At 35.4% G+C, this 26,642-nt stretch overlaps 1 protein-coding gene across 2 annotated transcripts in view; it reads right to left on the reverse strand.

The window, feature by feature from the left end:
* Positions 1–26,642, reverse strand: part of LOC106880231 (polycystin-1-like protein 1) — a 247,369-nt gene that overhangs the window by 75,080 nt on the left and 145,647 nt on the right. Inside the window, exons 13-28 of one of the 2 annotated variants that reach the window (XM_089356923.1) lie at positions 20,630–20,744; positions 19,343–19,911; positions 18,530–18,766; positions 17,506–17,633; positions 15,670–15,897; positions 14,074–14,193; positions 13,568–13,754; positions 11,098–11,337; positions 9,615–9,747; positions 8,541–8,750; positions 6,853–7,034; positions 5,408–5,635; positions 3,432–3,817; positions 2,264–2,314; positions 1,585–1,629; positions 736–777 (exon numbers count right to left, since the gene is read on the reverse strand). In XM_089356923.1, the coding sequence (XP_089213049.1) occupies positions 736–777; positions 1,585–1,629; positions 2,264–2,314; positions 3,432–3,817; positions 5,408–5,635; positions 6,853–7,034; positions 8,541–8,750; positions 9,615–9,747; positions 11,098–11,337; positions 13,568–13,754; positions 14,074–14,193; positions 15,670–15,897; positions 17,506–17,633; positions 18,530–18,766; positions 19,343–19,911; positions 20,630–20,744 (3,101 nt within the window). Of the gene's footprint in view, positions 1–735; positions 781–1,584; positions 1,630–2,263; positions 2,315–3,431; positions 3,818–5,407; positions 5,636–6,852; positions 7,035–8,540; positions 8,751–9,614; positions 9,748–11,097; positions 11,338–13,567; positions 13,755–14,073; positions 14,194–15,669; positions 15,898–17,505; positions 17,634–18,529; positions 18,767–19,342; positions 19,912–20,629; positions 20,745–26,642 lie in introns of both variants that reach the window. The other variant, XM_089356922.1, reaches the window with a different exon arrangement.

Here is a 26,642-nt window from a genome sequence, read left to right on the forward strand (position 1 = left end):
AAATTAACATTAAGGAGTGGAATGTACAAGTCAAACTGCTTCATGGTCCCAGCAGACAAAATGGAAAAGGCGTTGCCCCAGAGGATGGCAAGGCAGATGCACTGGAACAGCCTCTCTATGACACATGCAGCTTGCACTTTCAGACAGCCATCTCCATCCTGATAGCAGTGAGCAGGGATATGGTCTGGGGTTCAAGAATGCCAGAGGTCTTCACAGCCACAGACTCAACCATAAACCTGTCAAAGATACTTTGACAGTTTGCCTTTCTCAGCCTAATGAGCAGCGGAGCCTGGCAATGATAGCTGAACACACCAAGTTACCATTGGAGAAGGTGTCACAGCATGTGGTTGGGAAGCAAGCTTCTTACCACACAACCATGCATTGGGTGTTGTAGACCTTGCATTTGCAAAAGTGGTGATATTCTACTGGGAGGAAAGTTTTTTTGATGTAGATGAATAAAAGTGATTGACGAAGATGGTTGAGAGATGTTGCTGTTGTTATTTAATGTCTGCCTTCCATGGTATTGGGATGGTTTGACAAGAACTGACCAGGCCGAAGCCTGCACCAGACTTCTGCAACTGTTCTGGCAGGATTTTTACAGCTGGATGCCCTTCCTATAATGCCAACCACTCAGCAGAGCAGATGAATAAAAGTGATTAATGAAGATGGTTGAGCGGTTCACTCTAACAAAGAATGAGAAAACAAAATTCAAAATTCACAAAAATTCAAACTTACTCGGCCAACGGTCTTGCTTGCCGCTTTCCCCTTCTTCAATAACTGCTGTAAGAAGAGAAAATGTGAATATCTGAAACAAGCATGACATTATAAGAAATAACACAAAAGATAAAAGACGTTTAAATATTACAATCAATGGAAAATGTTAGACTTGAGATATCTTGCCTTTCCTAAATGTTATTTCAGTATAATATTATACATTGAAGGACAGTCAATCTATTTCAGCTTATTTCATCTGTCTAATTACATCAATATGGTCTGGCAGTCAGACTCTTCATCTGCTCCAATCAAAGCCAAATCAAAACCACTGACGTGACCGATGACAGTGCCGCCTGATTGGCACTTGTGCCTGTGGAACATTAAAAGCACATCTGAGCATGATCGTTGCCAGGGCCATGGATTGGCTCCCATGCCAGTGGCACATAAAAAGCACCATTCGAGCGTGATTGTTACCATCGTCACCTTACTGGCACATGTGCCAGTGGCACATGAAAAACAACGTTCGAGCGTGGTCATTGCCAATGCTGCCAGACTGGCTCCCATGCAGGTAGCACGTAAAAACACCTTTTGAGCATGGTCGTTGTCAGAACCGCCCGACTGGCCCTTATGCAATCCACTCTCAGAGTGGTTGGCAGTGAGCCTGGTGCAGCCGCCCAGCTTGCCAGTTCTCAGTCAAACCGTCCAACCCATGCCAACATGGAAAGCGGACATTAAATGATGATGAAATATAAACATGCACACAAACACAAAACTTGTGACTGATGACTAAAGATGAAGGTGGTTGAGAGTTGAACTCCTACAAGAAATGAGAAAAAAAAATTTGAAAAAATTCACAGAAAGTGCACTTACGTGGCCAACGGCCGTGCCTGCTGCTTTCCCCTTCGCCTTCAATAACTGTTGGAGGAAGAAAATGTTAAGATATGACACAAGAGTAACATTATAAGAAAATAAATCAATTCGTTTCTATTACAACCAATGTAAAATACTGGTCTTGAAAGATCTTGGTTTCAATATGAATGTTTTTATTTGCTACTTTAATATTTCATTATTTATATAGTCTATCACTGTATTTGCTACTTGTATGTTTGTAAATGTTGATACAATTAAGGCTGTAGGGTTTTGTGGATGATATGCATACGACTTCCAGGTTGGACATACAGGATGTGTTCGAAGTATTCGGTGAATGTCATTGAGTAAGAGGTGTTTAGGTTGTTGGAGTTGATCATATTCTGTTTTCATTTTGACTTCTTCTGATAATGTGTTTCAGAAGAACCTCCCTCCTAAAAATGATGTAGATTGTATCCAAACATCTCTTAATTATAAGAGCAGAGACTCAAAAATGGATAAGAAGTACCCACAATGCGATAATTACAACTGCAGGGTTGGGAGTGTGAGAGAGAAGGAAGAACATTGTAGAGCTTCTGATTTTAGGGTTTTGCATACAACTCATTTAAGAATGATTCTAAACATTCTGAAAATGTGACTTAAGATAACAGGCAAGAAAATGTGAAAACAACACTCGACCTACCTTCCGGTATAACCATGTCATGGAAAAAAGGATTATTTGGTATTCCTTCAACTAGAAATTATAACAAAAAAATATTGTTTCAACACAAAAATCAGACAATTCCAATGCTATCACTAATCTCTGTATCAAAGAATAAAAAAATTAGTCTTACACAAACATTGTAACCACCTTTCTTCTCATTATGACTGATGTGAATTTTATCTTATTAATTGTGCTAAGAAGAAAAGTTATTGGTTTTTAAGGTAGAAGGCATTTAAGCAATTAATTATAAAAAATTTTAAAAAACCATAGGAGACACCTCTAGAACAGATGCCAATGTCTATGTGCTTTGAAATTTATTTCAAAGTCAATACTGATTTTCATCCTTTCATAGAGTTAGAGTAGAACTAGCACAAAGTAGTCAATTGAATAGCTTACAACTTCATTGATTTTCACCAAAATTAGTTTCCCATTTATAAGAGAAATTATTATGGAAAAAAAAAAAAAATTACTAATCAAATTATTTCAGCTTTGCTTAATTGTTTAATGGTGGCACATGAAAAGCACCTTTTGAGTGTTTGAAGGGTATCCAGCTGTAGAAACCATGCCAAATCAGAATGGAGTCTGGTGCAGCCTTCCAGCCCTGGTCAAACTGTCCAACCCATGCAAACATGGACAATGGATGTTAAATGATGACGATGATGATTATCACATTTCTAATGAAATCCACTCTTTGTTTCAATTAATTTGGGAAATAATGAAGTATTTAGTAAAATAACTTTTGTCACAATTAAGCTGGTGTTTGGAATATAAATTAGCATAAAATTGAAATAGGTTTTAATTTAAATCACTTGAGAAAAGTAAGTTTGTATGATGGAAGCAGTGGTGGCCTCAGGTGAGTAAGTATCGAAAAAGTCGAATTGCAACAATGAAATGCCAATTGGTTTACATTTGTTAGGAAGATTGTTAGAAGGAATCTCAGTTATCAACTGAAGTGATTAGACTCCAAGAAATTAGCACAATTGTTTCTTGTTTCTGTGTAAAAAACAGAACTGAAAGGTCAATCAACTGATTGAACTAATTCTTTCAAAAGAAATTAATACCCCAAGCAAGAACATAACCATTTTCAAAGCTATTTTATCAATAATTACTAAGTGATACAAGAAAAATCCAAATGAATATCACATACCAGGGTCTTCATAAATTGGTGGCATTTTTGGTGGAGGCAATGTTGGCTTCACAGTAGTAGTAGTAGTAGTAGTAGTAGTCGTTGTTGTTGTTGTTGTTGTTGTTGTTGGCTGTTGTGTAGTATTGGTGTTGGAGGTAGTGGTGGTGTTTTCTTCCGTATCATTTAATTTCAACTTTATGTAGGATGACCCATTGGCTTCAACACATTTGCCATAGTCATGGGCACCAAAATTTTTATTGTATCCTTTATCAATAACTCGGAACACATTCCACTCATAGGTCAAGGCACTTGCATTATCACCACAGTTATCACATGTTGTTTCTAGTGTCAGTTTCTCGTTAGCATTCATCACATTGTTCACACATGTTGTACATGCAACCATCACACTGTAAGTAAAAAATTTTCAGCAATGAGAAAGGAATTTCATTGTTAAATTTTTGATCCAACAAAAATATGTAAATCGAACAACAACAGTAATGATTATAAAAAAAGAAAACAAAAAGGCTAAAGAAGAGTTACAGAGATGGTCATAGTGAAGATACATGTATTTTGTGTGCTTTGTCCAGAAATGGAATGAGATAAATAAGGAATTCCTTAGTGTTATTTCATAACTTCTAATCCAGCAGATGTCATGAAAGTAAACCAGTGAGAACGGCTGTAGTTAGGTAACAGTTCAACCACAAATCCTTTCTCTAACATCTAAACACCATTACATAATCAGCATCTTACATCTTACATATGTAGATTCCAGTCGGCTTGATCCACACCAGTTTTTATGTTATACTTTGTAATGCTGCGATTGAATTTATGTATGGTCAACATTTTTAAAGAAAGAAAGCACTTTTGGTGAAAGAGAAAATTAACTGTGCTGTTAAATCAGATGATTTAGATGAAGTTCTGCCAACAATATACAACAATTTCTGATATTTGCAAGAGAGAGAATGTTCTAGGATCATTACAGGGCAAGGACCCCGACAATAACCAGCCTTCAATTTCATTTTCTATTCCTAGGTTAATCGGAAACATAGACTGCCATGTTATTTGTAAACCTTGGTAGTTCAATTATTCGGTGAAAATTATTTGATCAGCCTGAGGTTGTTGTAGAAGACACTTGCTCAATGTGCCACACAGTGGGGCTGAACCTGGGACTATGTGGTTGGGAAGCAAATTTCTTACCACATAGCTATGCCTGTGATATTATACACAGACGTGTGTGTCCCCGTATGTACACTCTGCTGATACTCCAAGTTTCTCATTGAATAATGAACTTTTATGATAAGTATTAATTATCTCCCAATTCTAATTATTGATTATCTTTCACTCAATTCTGAGTGTAAATGTATATGTACATATATCCCTTCTCTTCCTGGTAGTGTTTCTATGTTTCTATATTGGCATCTTCGTACTTGGACTACATCACAAATGAGAAGATCAGCAAAACCATCCAGCATCACATTGGCTTCTATAAAGATCTCAGAATGATGACCATGTAACAAGATCTAGTAGCCTTTCATTTCACCATTTTTCAAGGAGGGTTAGGGTTAGGGAAGAAAGGAGAAGTGAACAGAAGAAAAGATGGAAAGACAACATCAAAGAAAGGAAGGCAACTCTTAATAAAGAGCTGAGCTCTTTTCAAGCAGCCGACAAGAAACGATGGAGACTGGTATACCACATGTCATGACAGGATTTATAATTCCACTGTGAATGGAGGTGTCCAAGTAAGCAAGACATTTTATCAGTTATTGTGGTGTAAAATTACACTTGGTGAATATATATCAAACTTGAATGTAAAACTACTCTGTACAAATAAAGAGTAATGAGATTAAATGTCCAATAGTATTTCAATGTTGCTCTTCACAATCGTATATTTAGCATTTTAGTTTGTAGTCTTTCTCTTCAAATTTTTCCTTCAGAAAATCTAAACATACACACAAACAGATAAAGAGAATAATAATTAATAGAGTGAAATATCTTACTTTAGAATATTTGGTATGTGTGAGGCAAAAAGAACTTGCGATACTACCACTTTCTCAGAACTTGGAACCGACACAGTAAGCCGAAACTCAAAATCATTCAGTCCATTTTTCAGAGAACTACCAGGAAATACTAAGATGGATTCATTCTTCACAATGTTGTTACCATTGAAAGTATCATTGAAACAGGTAGAATTTTTCCTTCTTAAATTCAAACAGTGCCATTGATATCTGTAAAGAGTCCAAACATTATCACTGGTTACATCTAACATTGTAATGGTAATAAAAATCCTCTAAATAAAATTTCTTCAATGTAAAAACAGATCAATGAGAAAACTTATCATGATTAAAGAATAAACAACAAAAATGTCTGGGTTTGAAGTGTAAAAGTGACTATATTTAAGGGAGAAGTGAGAACTCTATCATACTCTACTTTGTCTATATCTAGTTTAAATCTAATTTTTAATAGCATTTCACATTAACTGGTAATTTCTAAAAAACTGTTGACATCATCCTATGATTCAATGCAGTCAGTTAATCATTTATTTTCAATTCATTTATCCATATGAAGGTGTCAGTTAAGAATAAAAATCTATTATATTCACACGGTGATAATAGTGGATGGGTTAGGAAATATAATGTGAACATATGGACCAAAGAGACAATGGTTTGTATTTGGTTCTATATTGGAGTCTCTGGTAAATATATTTCTCAGTGAGTTTACTTTACAGTATGTAAACAAGAGGTAGAATACACTACTGTAAATAACCACAAACAATTGTAATAGTGAACCTGGAGAGAGTAACAGAAAATCCGTCTCCTTTTGAGTCACTACGATAAAAATAAAACTTACAACGATGTTCTAAAAGTAATGGTTATTATTGAATGAAGTTATTATTAGGCAGTAGAGAAAAGTGACTTTGTATGGGCAAAGAATTTTACTGTAAAATCTCCAATGCAAACATAGTCAGAGAAATTCAGAATTGACAGTTGAAGTGGTGGCTGTTGTCACCAAAGCAGACTGAGGTAAAAAAAAATTGTGTGCTTTGGTAAGATTTGAAGAAATAATTGATTCTGAGCAGAGTAAAATTATCTCAAATTATGCTTTAAATGTATAGGAAAAACAGTAAATGTTTCACTATTTTAAGAATTGTCCAAATACATGCTTGACTACAACAATAATGAAAATAATGTCTTACACTAGCACAAGATATGAGATATGGAGGGGAGGAGGAGGGGGTAGAGTTTAATTATTAGCTCTGTTACTAGCCCCAGGGAAATAAGGGGTAATGTTAACAGAATTTGAACCTACAATGTAGAAGGATGAACCTGTAGAGGCAAGTGCTTGATATTATTGCAAGGGAACTATATATACTGTAATGAAAGGGAAGTGTTGTTAAGAAAAAAGTTTATTAAAAAAAACAACATTTAGATTTAAATGAAATTACCTGAGATGGCTGTTAGTTAGTGAATCTGGATCTCTGGAATATGATCCATCAAGAACAATTTTTTTTGATGTACGCGATACATATCGCCTGATACCACCTACAATGATGCCGTGGAGAGGGGACGGTATAACAGTGAGACCCATCCTTACTTTGGTGTACACAATCGTTCCATCAATTTTCACCTTTCAATAAAAAAAAGTATAAAATATACATTAACACAAGTTTTGCCAACATCATAATCTTTTTTTAAGTTTATCTCAACAGATTTTCTATAGAATTCAGAGCCAACACTGAAGATAACAACATTTTGTACACAAATACATTCATGTAAACAAGGCGATTGAAAATAGAATAAAATAGGGAACGGGTGTATATGCATATTTCAAAAATTATTGCTCTTTCATCAGTGCCACATTCAACTCATTAACTCTATCCACAAATGCATTGCTTAAATACCTATTAAATTTAATGGTGTAACACCACTTGATATACCAATTGACATATTAATCACATTTCTGGCAAGTGGTACGTAAATTTTAATTGTTAGCAAGGACACAGTATTTCATTTTTCAACCATAGTATACTACTGAATATATCAAAGTTTTTTTAAGTGAACATTGTGCCTTACTCTGTGTTAGCAGTGCATTGTTTTCATGTGCTGACACTGAGCACTGTAGAAAATGTGTAGAGATAAACTTCAAAATAAAAATTATGGTTTCAAAATGAAATAGTGTGCCCTTGTCTGGATTCCCTATGACCTTTAACAATACAAGCTGGAAACACTGTATCACATGACTGGAATAGTGACAAAACTATATCCACATGCATCTTTAATCTGAGGTAAATAAATTTATTCCTTTGTAAATTCAGACTTTGTAAAGCAATGAAATTTTCTTATCACTGAAGGTTGAATATAATTGTTTTTGATTATAGGCTATCAATAATTACCAATGTAATCAAAACATAATTGGTAGAAGCTTGTAGAATAATTTGTTGGTTTGTGGATTAGCTCCCAGGAGTATTCGGTTGCTTGGCATGTCTGGTTCATTATCATCATCACTGCTAAACATTCACCTTTCATGCTGGCATGGAGCAAATTAGCTTTCTACGTGCAACTACCATTAACAATGAATTCATGGTTCCAAACATTGGACTATGTTCTCCAAGATTATTCTTTGCAGCACCTTTCCAAACTCTAATGAGTAATAATACTCAAAGGAATACATTACAGTTGCCACAGAGCAAAGCTTTAAATCATAATGTAAAAATACATTTTTATAGCTTTAAAAACGTTTTTTTTTTATTTAATTTTATATATGAAATCAAGTATGGGTGAAATGGCTTTTGAAGATAAATCGTCTTCATCATTATTTAATGTCCATCATCATGCTGTTGCTGCTGCTGATGATGATCTTCCAAAACCATGAGCTTTTAGAGTTTTTAAAAAATCTTTTTTGCATGAAAGTGAAGTTTCTTCTGGATGTAGTCAATAAATCACAGTCAAAATAAGTGATTTTAATGATGAAAGATATAACAGTGAATGAGATGAGAATGAAAGAGAGAGAGAGGATGAGAGAAAGGAAGAGATGGCAAAAGGGTCAAGATTGAATAGAGTAAAGTATTTTTGAAACAGAAGAGTACGATGTAAAAGTGATTGAAAGTAAGGGATCTAAAATATGATGACTTACCTCTAAATCAACAGAATAATTCCCATATTTAAGAGTCAGCCTTGGAAGGAAAAGGATTCTCTCTTCAAATACTTCTTTTGCAATATTTTTAGGTTGCACTATTTCACCAGTTGTTTTATTCTTGATTGTCCAAATATAACTAATGTCTCTTTTATTGGAACAGTCAACTGACACAACTGGTTCAATATGGACATCTTTGGAACGCTGGACCTAGTAACATCATATTGATAGGGTTTATAATTTAAAAAAGAAATTGAAGACAATTATTTTACTTTGTATCTTTTAAAATTGTTCTAAAAGTGCAAATTATATGCCTGGTTAGACTATGTTACTTGAATAAGTGTATGAGTTATAAAAGACTTCTCATTATTTAAGACAAGAAATTATGAAAGCATTTTAGATTATTTGAAATTAGATATATAGTAACCAAATAAATATTGTTAGCATTTAAATGAGTTTCACTAACACGTGTCTCTAATATAACCTTGTCAAACTAATCAATATTGTTGATAAGACTATAGTGCCAAACAAAATGATAAATGGCTAGTAGTCAAAATAACCTTCAAAATATACCAACAGCTTCACACCATGTAGAAATCATTACACTGCAGGACAATTCAAGATGGCTGATTCATTAAGTTGTCAGTCTACTAGAAGCAGAACTGATTTACCATTTTAGAACCACACTGTGCCCAAGAGAAATGCCTTGCTACTGCATGTTACCTAATTATACCATGCGGAGTTACATTATACACTCAAATCTTACCACAGATATTTGGAGAAAGACAGACACTGCCAAGAGTATTATCATCAAAATCAAGCCAAGATATTGTATTGATTTAAACAAGGAGTCAATCAATCAATATTGAACAGTTGAGAGATATATCTTAATAGAATTGTTGTGTTAATGATCACAAGAGAAGATACAATGAAATACAAAGTTAGTTCAAAGGCCAATTAATTCTAAAAAAATAATTTATAATGAAAGAGAAAATAGGAATATGTGCCAGTTGTACAAGAACTCCCCATAGAGATCAGAGATGGATGCCTTTACATGGTTAAAAAGACACTTACTATCTGATTGTTGGATCCAAGGATATTAACTTCTGGTGGTTTGCAAGGATATTCCAGTACAAACAACTTTTTGGTGTCAACACTTTTGCTGATTTCATTAAACACTGTCAAAATCACATCATACACACCAGTTCTGAAGAACAACAATAAAAAGAGAGACTAATTTATAACTCAACAAATTCACTGAAAGTTATATATAATCCAACTGCAATACTGTAAATAATATGGAATAAATATCTTAATCCCTATCAAACTAATCTACAGGGTGTGATGGGTAAATTGTTGCCATTTCATACTTTTAATTTCGTGCATGTGCATTGTTTCTTTGGCTGCACAGTATGGTAGGTTCAGTTGGGCACCGTCTGTGAGAAAAACAGCCCCATGATGCAATTCACCCTGCCAGAAATTTGGAAACAACATGCTGTACTGCTTGGCATTCATGCCAGAAGTGATAAAAATCGAACCGAGAATGATAAAAATCAAACGTCCAGTCAACATCATGGTGTCTGGAGTGACCACTAGTGATGGCAATGTTATGCCTCCATTCATCTTCCTACATGGCCTCAGATTCAACACGGAAGCCTACATCAAGTGTGTGGAGGAGGTAATGCTGCCCTGGGTCGAAAGGGTGGCTACTGGAAGACCCTGTGTCTGGCAACAGGACTCTGCACCATGCCATACCATTTTGTAGTTTTTGACTAAAATCATTGATGTTCTACAACTTCTGTTACATTGAACAAGAAAGCTGCACAACCATCTCCCCATAATCCAATTTATAAACTTGCTTTTCCTCTTCTCTTTATTATCTGTACATCAACTCTTAAACACTTTTCTCAACCCTCCCTCCCCATACTGCTCCTGTCTGGAATGATCTTTCTACCCACCTTTCCTTTTATTTATTGTTTTTATATTTTCACTTTTTTTTTCTTATCCTATGGAAATCAATCTGGAGAAGTTCAAGGAGGTTAACTGTATTGACCTCACCAGTCTGGAAGGGTGGACCTTGCAAAGGACAGAGCTGTTACTCTTCTTCCTCAAAATACTTGAAAAATTCAATCCAATAACAGGTCAGCACAGCACAATGAAGCTTATATCTCATCAGAAAACTAGTTTATAATTTTATTAGATTTGTATATAGCCTTTCAGAGTAGTTTGATAGTGTTAACGATTTCTATGACAAGCAAAACACGACAATTATACTGAAGGATGAAATTTCTCATTAACTCTTGAATTTTAAATTTCTATTGTCGGTTTTGACCCTGTATTCTAAGATTGGTTGATGAGCAGAGCAAAAGCATGTTTGTAAAATTACTTTTTCTTAATCAGTTATTGATTCTTCCACAAGTTTGGAATGTCTTATTCATTTGACATTGATCTGTTTATCATCAATCTACACCAAACCCAACAGAGTATCTCAGACAAATCCAGACAATTTATCCCACATAATAATACATTTAAAAAATCAAAATAAGATATACTAAACCTGTTGAATTTATGATAGACTGTTTTCTCAGTTTCCTCAGGTGTGCCATCACCAAAGTTCCATCGGAAATTTAAATCAGATCCCGAGTAGTAGTACGATGAAAACTTAATCAAAGAGTTCACAATTACTTCACCAGACATGGTTATTTCTAATGATGATATTTTAGAGAATATTTGAACTTCGAGAGGTTCTGATATTGCATGGCTAAAGGCATTAACTGCTGTTGCTGTCACAGTGTATCTGTGAAAATAATAATTGAACAAATAACAAGAAAATTCAGCCAATTATGTAAAATTGATTCAAAACTGAAAGAAGTGGTTTAAAATTTTTGTAACGAATATGTTAGTATCGTTTACACTGTTCCCCCCAAACACGTTTCTAATTGACAAGCAAACTTTTACTCATTAATACAAATAACAAATTCCATCTGTCTCTTTAACCTTTATTATAGTGGTCTTTCCTTGCCTAAACTAACATTCAACTTCCCCTGTTCAAACCAGCTGAATATAGTCACCCTCTCCCTCTCATCATTTCTTTAGTATCTCCATTCCTAAATCATGTATGGAACACCTTTCCTAATCTTCTTCTCAACCCCCAGAAAATCTCACTATATTTCCTCCATAAACATCACTACATCCCACTACATCCATCTCACTATCCACTCTTCCCTACCCCTACACCATATCATCTACTCAACACGTGTTCTTCCTTCATTACATTCACCCCCACCACCAATCCTCACACTCTTGTAATCACTTAGTCACCCATATTAGCAATCCTTCTATCCCCACCCACCTCTATTTCCTTGTACCCTAAGGGTCCACCCCAATACCTTACCACTTCTTTTTTTTTTACTCTCCATTCCACCCCAAAACACCTCCACCCTCTTTCCTATAATGTGTTCTGCTCTGGCCCTTTTCTTATATTTAACTCCTCATCCGTTAGCAAGGGGTTCATAGTCTTTCAAACTACATGAAAATGTTGCTAGTGTTGGTAGCAAGAAAAGAAAAAAAAACAGCAATTAGTTCATGATGTAAAGTGGTTAGCATTAGGAAGGCCTTCAAACATTGGATGGTGAGGCAATCCTTGGAATCAAAGGATCCTGTCAAACCATCCAAGGAAGCAAGGAAGACGATGATAAAAGTTGAAGTTAGGAAACTGAACTGACCTTATGCTAAACAATGAAAACAACAACTTGGAGTTTAATCAGTGTTGTATGAGGTTTTGCATGCAATTCTCTGCCATAGAAATATAATATTAAATATCTTGCATTAGGAAATGTTGCATTCATCACTCCACTTATTTCGATAAGAATATAATTTGATCTCTCAAGTCCAATTTTTCACTCCACTCAAGAAGACCTGCCCACAACAAAGCTGATATCCTAAAACCAAAGTACCACATAAAAAGCACTGGTGATGATGCTGTGAAAAAAGCATCCAGTACACTCTGTAAAGTGGTTGGCATGTTAGGAAGGGCATCCAGCTGCAGAAACCAAGCCAAAACAGACAATGGAACCTGCTGCAGCCCCTTGCCTTGTCAGTTCCTGTCAAGCCATCCAACCCATACCAGCATGGAAGGAGGACGTTAAATGATGATGATGGTGGTGGTAACGATGAAGAGGAAAGGGCAAAGATCTTGAAGTACATGTACATTAAATTTGTCTTTTATTGTCCTGAAACCTTTCGACAGAGTTTCCAATAATGCCATTATTAATTTTCTACCTCATAGAAGTAGTTTCAGCTTCATAAGTGCAGATGCATTATTGTGTAACAATATTGTGAAAATGTAGACGTTTCAAGATGTGAAATATCGTTCTATGGATAAGTCTCAAAATGGATACATCTCTAGCAACATGTAATAATACATTGGGCTAAAAAGACCTTACATGGTCAAGAGGTCAAAAGTTAATTGTATAATTCAACTTTACAAGCAACAGGTTTCACACTGTTTTTTTTTTTTTAATTTATTTTTCTAAATAATTTACTCTTTTGATAATTTTATGCTTTCCACCAAAGAAAAAGTAAATTCATCTTGAAATTTTGGCTGAATGCTGTGTTGGTGTATGTTTTCAAACTGAAATACTGAAAATATTGGATATTTCAAGCTCATGAAAAGTCTGAAACTAGTATGAATATAACTAATAGGTTTTTAGAATAATTTATATTTAGTATCCATTCACATAATTAGAGCAGTTACTACACATGATAATTGTTATTGACATAGCTTAAATAACCATTATTGATGTTAGCCTAAGAAACATTAGCTGTTGACAAGCAGTCAACAGTAAAAATAGTTACAAGGGTTGACAACAGATGTATTATTACCAAATAATAAATATTATAGTTAATTAGACAACTGATTTGTTTGAAGAAATGTCAATTTCATTTTAATCATCAAACATTGAGGATATTCTTTCATTATCACAAATTAAATAAGAAAATCTCTGATTTGAATAGCGTACACTCACCGACCACTTTGACGATAAACAGTTTTACATGAAGCATCGTATGTCAATACATTGTCGTTCTTGTTACCTAAATCCCATTTCATGTATTTTAAAGTATGCCTGAAACTTGGGACAAGAATTGCTTCAAGCCACATCGGCTCCAGGACAGCTCCCTTTTTGATGGAACCATTGTTCTTGAGATGAACACCTGCAATTTTAGCAAATAATGAAAAGGTACTAATCAAATTTACAAATACAATATATAATATATATATATATATATATATATATATATAACACGAAATGAAAACTTCTTATGATGGCATGAAATTGTAACATTACCACTAACTAATGAAATATGTAAAGAAAAACCTAGAATAATTTTGTTTTATTGCGACAAGAGAGAGATCTGCCACTAACTCTTTCAATCAACAGTCCAGTGATTGTGTGTAAAGAGACTTGCTGAAGCACTTGAAATAATAGAAATAAAAAAGTTTATAGAGTTGTTAGTTTTGTTTGAGCCTTACTTGAAATCTTATTCCATCCGTATACCTCCATCGATGTAAAGATTGTGCAGCCTTTGTTTTTGGCATGAAGGCTTACAGATTTCCTGCCAGCTGTCAGATAGCGATGACTCACAATCAATCCTGGATAAGAAACGGAAAATATAAAGACAGGGAAAATATAAAGAAACGGAAAATATAAAGCTGTTACTGTGTAATGAGATAAACAATGAGAAACACCATTATTTCAGCTGACATTTCCAAACTTGAGCCTTCAGAGATGACTATATCATGGATATTAATAGACAAGTTGCAAGAACTCTGTGTTTGCTAATACAAAATAGCTCTATAGGATGATGTTACAGGTTCAAATATTGTTTGAGATCACATGTCAGCAAACCAAAATCCTTTGATAATGGCTTCTGAGAAGTAAGCGTTCTCTTTGTGAGAAGCAAATTGATCTTTCAGCAATTTAAGTCGCAGTTTTCCAGTCATTTCGGTGAACTTTCAAACACAGATTTGGGAAAGAGAGATGGGGTACAAAATTTACATAAGCAGTGATTTGTAAAGGTTTACATGAAAACTTGTTCTCTCAGACTATATACTACACTACACCTTAGATAAAAGGATATAGAAAATGCAAGATTATATGTGTAATTTATGCAATACTCTACCCGACATTACCATATAAGGCTACACTAAGAGACTAATGGAAGAGCATTAAGAATCCTCCCAGATTTTTCTTCAGGGGCAATCTACATTGTAGCTCCCAGGGACAAAATGACAATATTCCTTTCAAAGAAAAAATTGCATCACAGTTTCTCTTAAATTTAATTGACATAGATTCTTGACATAGATTGACATAGATTGACATAATTGACATAGATTCTTGAAAGAAATGAAGCGAGTATGCTGTATGGGATGTGCAATGCCAGTGTGCATGTACGACAGAACATGTGAGAATATATAGAAGCGCTGATCTTGGAGGGAACCTATGGAAGAGGCAGACCCAGGAGGATGTGGGATGAGGTGGTGAAATATGAACTCCAGATGTTGAGTTTCATGGGGATGATGACAAATGACCAAGACTTATGACAATTTGCTGTGCTTGAGAAGATACATCAAGCTAAGTGAAATTTGTAGCCAGTGCTGGTGACATGTAAAAGGCACCCATGCCAGTGGCATGCATATGGCACCCATGTTGGAGACACATAAATGGTAACTGTGCCAGTGACATGTTCAAGGCACCAGGTACACTCTGTGGGAAGGTTGGCATTAGAAAGGGCATCAAGCCCAAGTCAAAACATACTGGAGGCTGGCGCAGCTCTCCAGCTTACCGGTTCTAGTCAAACCATCTAACCCATGCCAGCCTGGAAAACAGATGCTAAACAATGATGATGACAATGGTGATGATGATGATCATATATGTTGCAGCTTTTCATTCATAACAATCATCTCTAGAAGACTCAAATTTTAAACATTGCTCATTCAAATTAACAAAGGAACTAGGAATTCTGTTCCCATAAATGTTTCACTTGTCAAATATATTTCAGTCAGGCAGTTGTAAAGTCTCAACAGGTCCTCAATATAATTCACAATGCAAAAAGAAGCTATTTTTACCTGCATTTATTAGTTCCGTTTGGTCTCCTAAGTTCCAGTCAAAGGTAACATTTGTGCCTGATTCCAGAAAACCTTGGAAGGTGATGTTGTTACCCAACAGATAACTAGTATTAGTGTTTTTAATCGTGAGATTTTTAGGTGGATACTGAACATAAAACAATTCTGCCATGCTTACTGTTACATTTCCCAGAGGATTTCTGGCCGTTAGCTTGATGGAATAGATTCCCTCTGAAAGAAACATTAAAAAATTACGAGGAAAGAGAGTTATTTCAAAAGTAAATTGTATTAACATCATTAATACATGGTGCATTAAAACAGCAGCTAGAAATAAATAAATTTACAGAAGAAAAACAATAGGAGTCAATAACTGATATTATTGTTCATTAAGGCAACGAGCTGCCAGAATCAGAGGAATGCTGAGCAAAATGATTAGCAGCATTTTAACCCTCTTTACGTTTTGAGTCCAGATCAACTTTGCCTTTCATCTTTTCAGGTTCAAGAATATAAGTATCAGTTGAGCCTTGGGGGTCGATGTTATTGACTTAACCCCGAAATGGCTGGCCTTGTGCCAAAATCTGAAACCGATACTATTGTTTGTACTTTTAGCCAGTAAGGGGAAACAACTTTAGACATATTTTAGTCCTATTCTGAGCTCAACAGTGTAGCAGAGGCTTCATCATACTTTACAAAGCAGGGAGAAAAGAATCTCTAAGCAAGTATACAAGCTTTCTCATTTGTTAGGGAAGGAAAATACATTTGTCTTTTGTCTTTTACTTGTTTCGGTCATTAGACTGTGGCCATGCTGGGGCACTGCCTTGAAGAAGTTTAGTTGGACAAATCAACCCAAGTACTTATTCTTTTAAAGTGTGGTACTTATTCTATTGTTTCTTTTGCTGAACCGCTAAGATACAGGGACATAAACACACAAACACCAATTGTCAAGAAGTGGTGGACAAGGACAAACACACACATATACAGGGTACGTAAGGTATTTGAGGACATACATTTTTGGGGTCATGGCTGCATTTATATAATCTTTGATTCAGAAAATAATAATGGCAGACCCATTAGTAATGGTTTCTTTCTTCAACATAATGTCACAAATTTGAAGGGGAGAAGCATTATTGTCAATTAAATCACTGACATTATACTTGTTTTATGTTTATTGCTTATTTTATGAATAGAAGACAAAATAACCAGGGACGTGCCGCCTAGGTAGGCAAGGTAGACAGTGCCTACTTTGAATAAAATATAGCGAGAGCAACATTTTCCTTTCATGGCAATTACGAAGGTTACTCTGATTACTCTGCATAAAATGCAAAATATTTTATTCTGTTGTAGATTAGGCAGGCATAATTTGCCCCGACATTTCAATCTCAGTATTAAAGCTATGCATAGGACTCCTGTAGTACACGTGCTGCATACATTCCAACAACACCATTTTCTTTACGTGCTACAAAGGCAGAAGTAAATCTGCCTCCAACTCAGTCGCACACATGCATTTCGCTTATTTCTTGTGCATTTTACGAACTGCCTACCCAGAGTAATTACAGACTGCACATGCTTGAAAATAATGCAAGGTATTTAAACACATTGCATTGCTTCATTCATAGAATTATTTCAAAGAAGATAGAGGAGTTAAAATCATAGCAGAAATGTTGAATGAAACCCTAACCGTTTAGTGAGTAAGCTGATATACTTTGACATTTAAGAATGAAAACAACTCGTGTAAATATATCAATCTTGAAGTATCTCAACAATATTCTTTTTATCAACTTGGTAACTCTCAAAACACTTAAATTTTTAGAAATATAACTGAACAACAAAAGTCCTTACCTTTAGCAAATTTTTTGTATGATACAGCATTTTGAACATTGTCAGTGAAGCTGTTAAGAACATCAACAATGTCAACATCTTCACCATCACCATAATCAAAGAGAAATGTAACATTTGAACCTGTGCAGCTATAAAATAAAGATGGAAAATTAGTAAAAAAAAAAGGGTGAATAAAAGAGAAAAGGAAAAAAAAATTGTGAAATTATGACAACTATGTAACTTTCAGTTCATTCCTACTGAATTGCACCTTACCAAACCCTTGTGAGTGGATTTGATAGACAGAAGCAAAAGAATCCTATCATATCTGTCTGTCTGTCTGTCTGATATGTATGTCATTATCCAGTTTCTCTCCTCTATCCCAAATCATTATATCAGGTAGTTGTGTTTACATTTTATTCAGGTTTTCACTGGGACATTCCACCAATACACCTTTTTATTATGAGTGGTTATGGCTTCTACCATACTGTGGGTTCTTATTTCTTTGTCTTTGGGGTTATCCTTCTGACGGATTTCATTATATAGTGTCCTAGCTACAAGATCATGTCTCATTGGTAGATAATACTGTGATATTTATGGACAACTGCTTATGATGTGGGTGATATCTTCAGTCTTAACTCCACAAAGTTTGCATCAGTTGTGACATTTTACTGCTTTTCCTGCAATTCTGTGCCTTTTGTGCATCAGGTGCACAATGAAATGCAGCTAATAAGTTTAGGTAATATTTTTCAATCAACAGTCAACATCTGGGTGGAGACACTACCTACAAGATCAGAATTGACTTGTAGATAGTGTTTCCATCCAGAATTGACTTGAACACAACCCAACATCTTATGAATAGAATAGAATTGGATATGAATAAGTTACAAATTTGAGACAGAAACCAGCAATCATTTGAAGCAATGACTGTGTTTGATCACTCACAATACGATTACACTAAAACATACCAGACTCCAGAAACACTTCCATTATTGCAAGAGTGCCAAGTTTTTTGACAACCATGATGACATAGTAAAAGAAAACTTACTTTGCTTGAAATGCAATTTCCGAAGTTGTCTGAACAGGATGCTGAGTCAATGGTGCACCATATCTCCCCGATAGAGGAAAGATGACAACATTGGTAATCTTTTGAACAGGAGCAAATTTAAATGGTAGCATTATCTCTTCTTTCGATATCATCCAAGGATTGACCATTGACACCGATATTTCATACTCTTGACCTGCTGTAAGGAATCTGAATACTGCTGTGCTACTTCGATTGTCACTAAAGAGAAATCCAAAATTAAAAGATTAAATATTAAGGAAACATATTGGATTAAAACAAATCTGAAATATCTGAATTTTTAGTTTTTTTTTTAGTTTAATGTTGTTTATACTCAAATCAGTCAGTGACTTTCCAAAATTATTGATTTTATTACAACACATCAGATTAAAAGAAATAATTCCTTTGGAATAGTAAGTTTTAAATAAGGTTTGTTCTGATGCTGATTTACATCAATGTTTTCACGGTAGCATGGATAGGACTTCTATAAAATTCACACATTTCTACAATCTAAAAAAATACCATAGTGATGGGATGTTCTGTTAAGACAAAGGAATTATTTAACACTTTTGTAAAATGCATTGGCTTCTTACTTGATCTTATTTATCACAGTGTAATTAATTACAAAATGAATGTATATATATTATATCTAAACATTGTTGTATGGTAAGCTTCTGTCTGATTGAGGAGAGTTTCTTTTGTCTACTAAAACCTATAGACTAAAATCGAATGTCTTTCATCTGGAAAGTACTGTTTAATTACATGCAAAGACAAAGCAAATATTATGAATAGCTTTACCTGATTAAGTTGACTATGTAGCAATCAAGTGAGTGTTCCCAACTGAAAGTAATGTTATTACCAGTGTCAACGTATGCAGTCACAGTTACAGATTCATCCAGTGAGACAACTCGTGAAGAATTTGTTTCAATTCGGAAACCAGTAATGGCTTCATCAATCATTACAGTGGTTTTACGTTTAATACTTGACACATGATTGTAAACAATCATTTCAAGTTCGTATTGTCCAGGAACAGTATATAAATAGTTCATGGTGATATCATGCTCTGATGTCTCGGTATGTTCAGTAGATTCAATGAAATTATAGTATGGCATCTGTAGCAAATCATCAAATATAAACGTTCTTTCTTCGCCATCTCCAAAACTAACGTTAACTGATATAAACATGCCAGCATACACGTAGAAAGTAATCGGCACCGATTTATTAGCAATACCATAAATGGTGTACAAGTCAACTTTTAACACTGGACAAGATGACTCCACAATCATGAAGGCATTTTGTTGGCTGATACTGTTTTTAGCAAAGACAGATATATTATAGTAGCTAGGCATAGAGAGGTGGAAAGAAAGCTGAAAATACAAAATTTCATTTAATTTTACTGGTAATATAGGTAGATACATACTTTTTACATGCACACACACATACTGCAAAACAAACAACTGCAGGTATTACAATTACACACCAATTTAATATTCGTAAATGTTTGGAAACCAAGAGAGAGTGGAGCAAAATAAAACAGTTGCTGCTGACCACTAGGTGTGGCACTTTGCCAATTGAGGATGAGAGAGAGAGAGTATCATTGACCAGCACTCAGACAACTTTGAAGATCTTAATGAGGGTGTTGCTGAGCTTCCTGAGCCAGGTGATGTTGACCAGCAAGGGTTGGGCATCAAGTAGGCATGCTGTCTCATCTGAGCATATGGTGGATGACCACTGCTACTGCACGGAGATAGCAGCTGCTGTTAACTCCATGTTAAGGGTCATCATGTCAGGCCAGTGCAAGAGAGAGAGAGAGAATGGAAACAAGCACACCCTGAACAGTTTCAGCCTCTCTTGCACTTACTGGTGCTGGCATACGTGCTGCAGGTAGCTTTTCCTCACCTGTAGCCAGCTTAAACCGATATAATATACTTTTGTTTATAGTAGAATCATTCATTGGAACTAATGAAGGATACCTACAATGGCTATTTTAAATATTCACAAACCTATTCTTTTATATTAGATGAAAAGAGGACAAAAATATTTTGACATAAAATTGATTTACTCCTTATAAAATACTGAACTTACTTTTGGCTCACTGGAAGTAACGAGTGCTGATTCAATGTCATATTCTAAGCTTGTGACATTCCAGTGAAATAAATTATATGGGTTACCTCTAAAGACAACCGCCCATGTGGAATTCCTGCCAAGAAAAAGAAGTTCAGTTTTAGATAAATACATCTAAAAATTGATATACAAAGCACACTCCACAACAACGATGATGATGATGATGATGATAGTAACAATCCTGTCTACAATAGGCACAAGTGTGGTGGGACCAATCAATTCCATTGGCCCCCAATGTTCAACTGGTAGTTATTTCATTGACCCCGAAAGTTTGAAGATCAAAGTCAACCTCAGCAGAATTTGAACTCAGGATGATGATGATGATGATGATGATGATGATGATGATGATGATGGTGATGATGATGATGATGATGATGATGATGGTGATGATGATGATGATGATGATGATGATGATGATGATTTCAAATTTTAGCATGGGGCCAGCAATCTCAAGAGAGAGGGTAAGTTTGTATACATGTACTCATATTTTGGGTTCTATTTTTCCTGTTTGCACCAACAAACCTGTATGTGTATATATAGATATTTGGGACGAGGTTTTGAAGGTCAATCTCAAAGAGCTGAACCTTATGAAGGAGATGACAGGAGATTGCATGGCACATTGCTGTACCTGGGAAGACCTGCTTACCGCAACGGAATTGAGATCCACGGTGTCACATAAAAAGTTTTGGTAAGGATCTGGTGCCACATAAAAAGCACCCAGTTCACTCTGTGAAGGGGTTGGCATAAGGAAGGAATCTAGCCATAGAAACCAAGCCAAAAAGAGTATGGAACCTGGTGCAGCCCGTGGCCTGAATGCTCCATGTCAAGCCATCCAACCCATGCCAGCACAGAAAACAGATGTTAAACAGTGGTTTCAGTGAGACTCAGTGTGATACCGAATGTGACAAGGCCCTGGCCCATTTTGAAATACAGGTACTACTCATTTTTGCCAGTTGGGTGGACTGGAGCAACGAGGAATAAAGTGTCTTGCTCAAGGACACGACACCTCACTGGTTTTCAAACTCATGACCTTACGACAGAGTGTGCCAAATAGCCTAACACTAAACCATGTGCCTTCACACATATGCACACACATATATATACATATGTATATATATACACAAATATAGACTCTCTGTCTCTGTCTCTCACACACACACACACACATATATATATATATATATATATATATATATATATATATATATATAGAGAGAGAGAGAGAGAGAGAGAGAGAGAGACGGTTTTTGGGAAGGTAAAAGTTATGGCCAGTCATAGAGTGACCATTTGTTTCACCCCTATAAGGCACTGAGCTGTATATGCAACTCATCAGATTGAAATGGCCGAAGGCAGACAACGAAGATTACGTGACGATCAGTTTTGCCAAAAAAAGAGATTTGTCCCTGCAGGCGGAATGCGGTTATCTCCCTTACATCAGCTCCATTCCTAGATGCGCTGGGCGTATTCAACGAAGACCAATGAAATCATTACATGGTTTAAAACCAACCAGGGTAGAGGTAGCACAAGGTTCACCCAATTCAATATAGTCGACCTTCACATTTCCTATATGCTGGGACCTGACACATACAACAAGTAGCACCATAATGTTGCTTGCTTTACCCCACAACCTTCTTTCTCAAAGTTAAAACTTGTGTGGGAAGAGTTTTCTGTAGATTGGTGGACAAACACTTTGCACATTACACAGATACAAATGGTTGTTTAATAGGCACAAGTTAAGGGTCTCCTTCAGTTGTGCACCCAACATTAGGAAGCAGAAATAGCATGGTCATGATGGTCATGCAGGATAGACAGAGCAGCCAGTCAAGCCTCCACTTCTGCAAATACTCTAACAAGGACTGGGAGTTGTTGGTTAGATTTTCTGACTGAAGCTGAAAGTTCTGGTAGAGCAGCCGCTACTTCTTACCATAACATAGTGTGTGTGTGTGTGTGTGTGTGTGTGTGTGTGTGTGTGTGTGTGTGTGTAACAAATATATTATATATACATATATATATGCATATATACACACACACTATATGTGCATGTGTGTGTCAGTGCATGCATGCAAACACAAACTCACACTATATGCACACATACACACAGGTCTAGCAGCACTCACACTCCACTTCACTCACAAACATATATATATACACACACATTGCCAATGCAGAACTTGATGTGCAGGTCTTTCCTGTTCCTGAATTCAAGCAGACATTTTAAACTGGTTTATATAATGAGATTAAAGTAAGTGTTAATAAAATATCCTGTAATTTATAAGGATCAGTTCAGTCACGATAATTATTGATATTGTGCCTACCACAAAGCCCCTTGGGTAAGAAAGGGTTATAATTTAGATGGTTGATAAAAGGTTTATGTTTCACAGAGCAACACCTAATTTCCATTGGTGGAGTCTCTTAGGTATTCCTAAAAGATTAGCCATCTGTTAATGGGAGCATTTAGCAAGTGAGTTGTCAAGCAAATGGTGAGATGTTCTGTAACAATTCCATTCCAGACCACTGATATACTGATAGCCATAATAGTTAGCCTAATTAGATATGCGAGCGCACACACTAATGTTTTGTTAAAGTGTGAATATTATACATACACACACACACACACACACACACACACACACACACACACACACACACACAAAGAAATATAAATGCTATATGGCGTCACTATTTAATACAGCTTTAATTGCAAAAGGTGCTTGCTACCATAGCAACAGCACCAACAACAACAGGAGTATTGTTACTGTTGTCGTCATCATCAAATAAAGGTTTTAACCATTTAATGGTGAAGGAAATTAAAAGTACGATCTCTGGAGCTAGTAAATGTTCCAAAAATATCTAATGCTCTAAAACCGACAAATGAAAGAATATATTATTTATGCTCTAAGTATCCAAGGGACAAACAAAGAAAATCAAAGAAAAACTTAAAACACGTTACTCAAATCCTTTTCAAAATGACAGGTTAAGGCACAAACTGTAGGATTAGGGTTTTAAAGAGAAAAACCCAGAATAAACAACATTTCAAGTGAAAACATTTGAGTTCATGGACACAAAAACATGTTACCATTTCTTCTCTTTTAGCTAAAAGCAGTTCTATCAGTTTTGTTTGTTTAAAATCTAGAACAGCTACATCATCATCATCATCATCATTGTTTACATTGGATATAAATAGAATTACAATGAGCACTTGGTAATGGCTGTTATCCTCCTGAACTTGTAAACCAGAGATTTCATTGAATTTACATCAGTTTCTTAGATTGGCTTTCTGCCCAAATTCCAGGTGCTTGGCAACGGTTGATATGACAGGGAGCAGTCAGTTTCTATTTGCTTTCAGATTGCCAATAATACTGATCGGTTTTGAATTGGAGCCAAATTTTGTATCAAGATGTTTTGCATCAGAAGTCTAAATTTAGTGACAGTTTTCATGTAACACTATCATCCAATACTGAAGAGGAGAAGAATCGAATCAGCTTACTTTTCTTTCTCGTTTTGGTTAGTTGCCTTTCGAATCATTTGTTATTGTAAAAATAACTTTGAAAACATTTTAAAATTATTATCACTGACCCCTTTCTTATTCATGCATGACTCAGATTCAAATGATCCCAAAATGAAGAAAACAAACTCGCTTTACTATTATTAATGATATCATTTAATAATCATTAATATTATGAAATAACAGGAAGCAGAATAAATAGCCTGTAAGGTTAAAAGTGTTAAGCCTAACCAGAAACTTTGGATTGAGGCAGGGCTATATAAGACAAACTACCATTTGGTTTCAATTTGGCTGAATAAAATTTCTAATTTTAATTCCTCTTTAAGTAGGACATAAGCGCAATAATCATGAAAATAACTGTTCCAACAATAATGGTTTGTCCATTACATCAACCCCAGTGCTCAAGTGGTCCTTATTTTATTGGCCCAAAAGAATGAAAGGAGGAAGAGGACGATGACGACAGCAGCAACAATGGCAGCAGATGCTGCTGCTGCTGCTACTACTACTACTACTACTACTACTACTACTACTACTACTACTACTAAAGCAAAGTAATATTTGCAGAAAAATCTGCCAAGAAGTTGTCCCATTTTTTTGGCACATGCTGCCTGCTACTGTCACAATGTAAAATCCTCTAAAATAATCAGTTAAATATTTCATTAGAACAATTCTGTTTTAAAATGATAAAATGTGCAGTGCTGGGGTTGTGATGGCTGAGGGAGAAACTGTGGGGGCCATGATAAAAGGTGTGAACAGTACGGTGGTGGTGGTGGGTATCAGAGCAGGTTATGAAAGGATATTTAAAAACAATTCAATGATTTGCAGGCTGTGAGAAGTAAAGAAGTAAAGAAGTAAAGAAGTAAAGAAGTAAAGTGTTTCAAGTTACCAAAAGTTGTTAGAATCGTTGGGTTGCACTGTTTGATAAACTCAAACTACCCAACTAAAAATATAGTCTTTTGTGATGAGAGTTTGGTATAAAAAAGACAGAGATGTGAAAATATCTGCTTGAATAAGTCATGTAACTGAACAAATGTAGAGAAGCAACAAGTTCAACTCGTTGTTGTTTAGCCGCGAGATCTAATAAGCAGTTTCTGATCAAACGTATTTTAGCCATGATTGTTTCTTCTCTTGACAGATATGACATACATGAAGTACATTATTCAGCAGCTATTTCTTGCAGATCAAGCAGCCACACAATGACCTCCTTGTAGACAAACAAACCAGCTAGTATAAAAAATAAATGTGAAACTTCAAAATGTATTTGAAAATAATGAGTTCTGTTAAGAAGCTTTGCTATTCTCTTGCCTGAAGTCTACAATAAATGTTGAAGTGTAGTGAAGAAGTATGCCTTGCTTATTGCAAATATTAATGACCTTAGCTTTGGATATGTGACATCACAGTAAAGGATACTAAGAGGATCGTATCTAGACATTCTGTTAGCTACCAACACCATTACTGCAAATAGTAGAACATCTATTATTAAGATACTGCAAGCTATCTCTATAGAAGCACTCAATAAGCTCAATGTAGTAAACAGACCAAACAAATTTCTGTTGCATCTTAAATACATGAGCCATTTGAATCCTATATACATCTGGAGAGTGTATAAATGAACTTTCAATAAGTGATTTGATGTAGGAATAAGCAAGGTTATTGAAAAGTAACAGCAAATCTGTGAATTTCAAAAGTTAATCCCTTGAAGAGTGCTGATGAAGAATTAATAAGATGGATGTTTGAATTAATTTGACATTGACTTTCATATTATTATTGGTGAATGCTTTATTATTGTACACCAGAAGAGAACTTGGAAGAGATTTACTGCAATGCAACCAAACTCTTTTCAAAACAAATTTTCAAACTCCTTCAACGAAAAAAAGCTCACACAAAGACAAACCTACAAAATACATGCCATGCACCTTCCATCAAAAGCAACAATTGCACTTTTACTAACAACTTCAATTCCTCACAGTGACACTATAAAATCACACCAGCAAAACTTATAACAATTCCAAAACAAATATCTGACCAAAATAGCATTACAGATCCATCTCACCACTAGAAAATAAAACAAAAGAAAAACCCCAGAAAATTTCATCTTTGTCAGCACACTTACATACTTCACTTTCCAAATCTATTCAACTATTCACTGACATTACACAAATTCTTTATGATGACTTCAATAAAAGGAAAAGAAATCTTAAACGACACCATCCGAACTGCCACAACCACTAAAAGCAAAATACTTAACATGTCCCAGGGAAACAACCCAAACTGTCAGCTAACTGTCCGGTCAGCAAGTATATCTAGTTTGATGACAACACCACTGAAACGTGTGCCACAAGTAACCATTCTCTCAGCCATTCTTTTTGATTCGGATTTTTACAATGTGCCTACAACTGCACTATGCAGAAACAGGATCTTATGCAAATGACACTACTATCATATGCTCTCCCAACACTTGTCAGGTGT

Source organism: Octopus bimaculoides, chromosome 9 (assembly GCF_046866305.1).
Source record: "Octopus bimaculoides isolate indiv1 chromosome 9, ASM4686630v1, whole genome shotgun sequence".
In the NCBI taxonomy this organism is placed as follows: domain Eukaryota; kingdom Metazoa; phylum Mollusca; class Cephalopoda; order Octopoda; family Octopodidae; genus Octopus; species Octopus bimaculoides.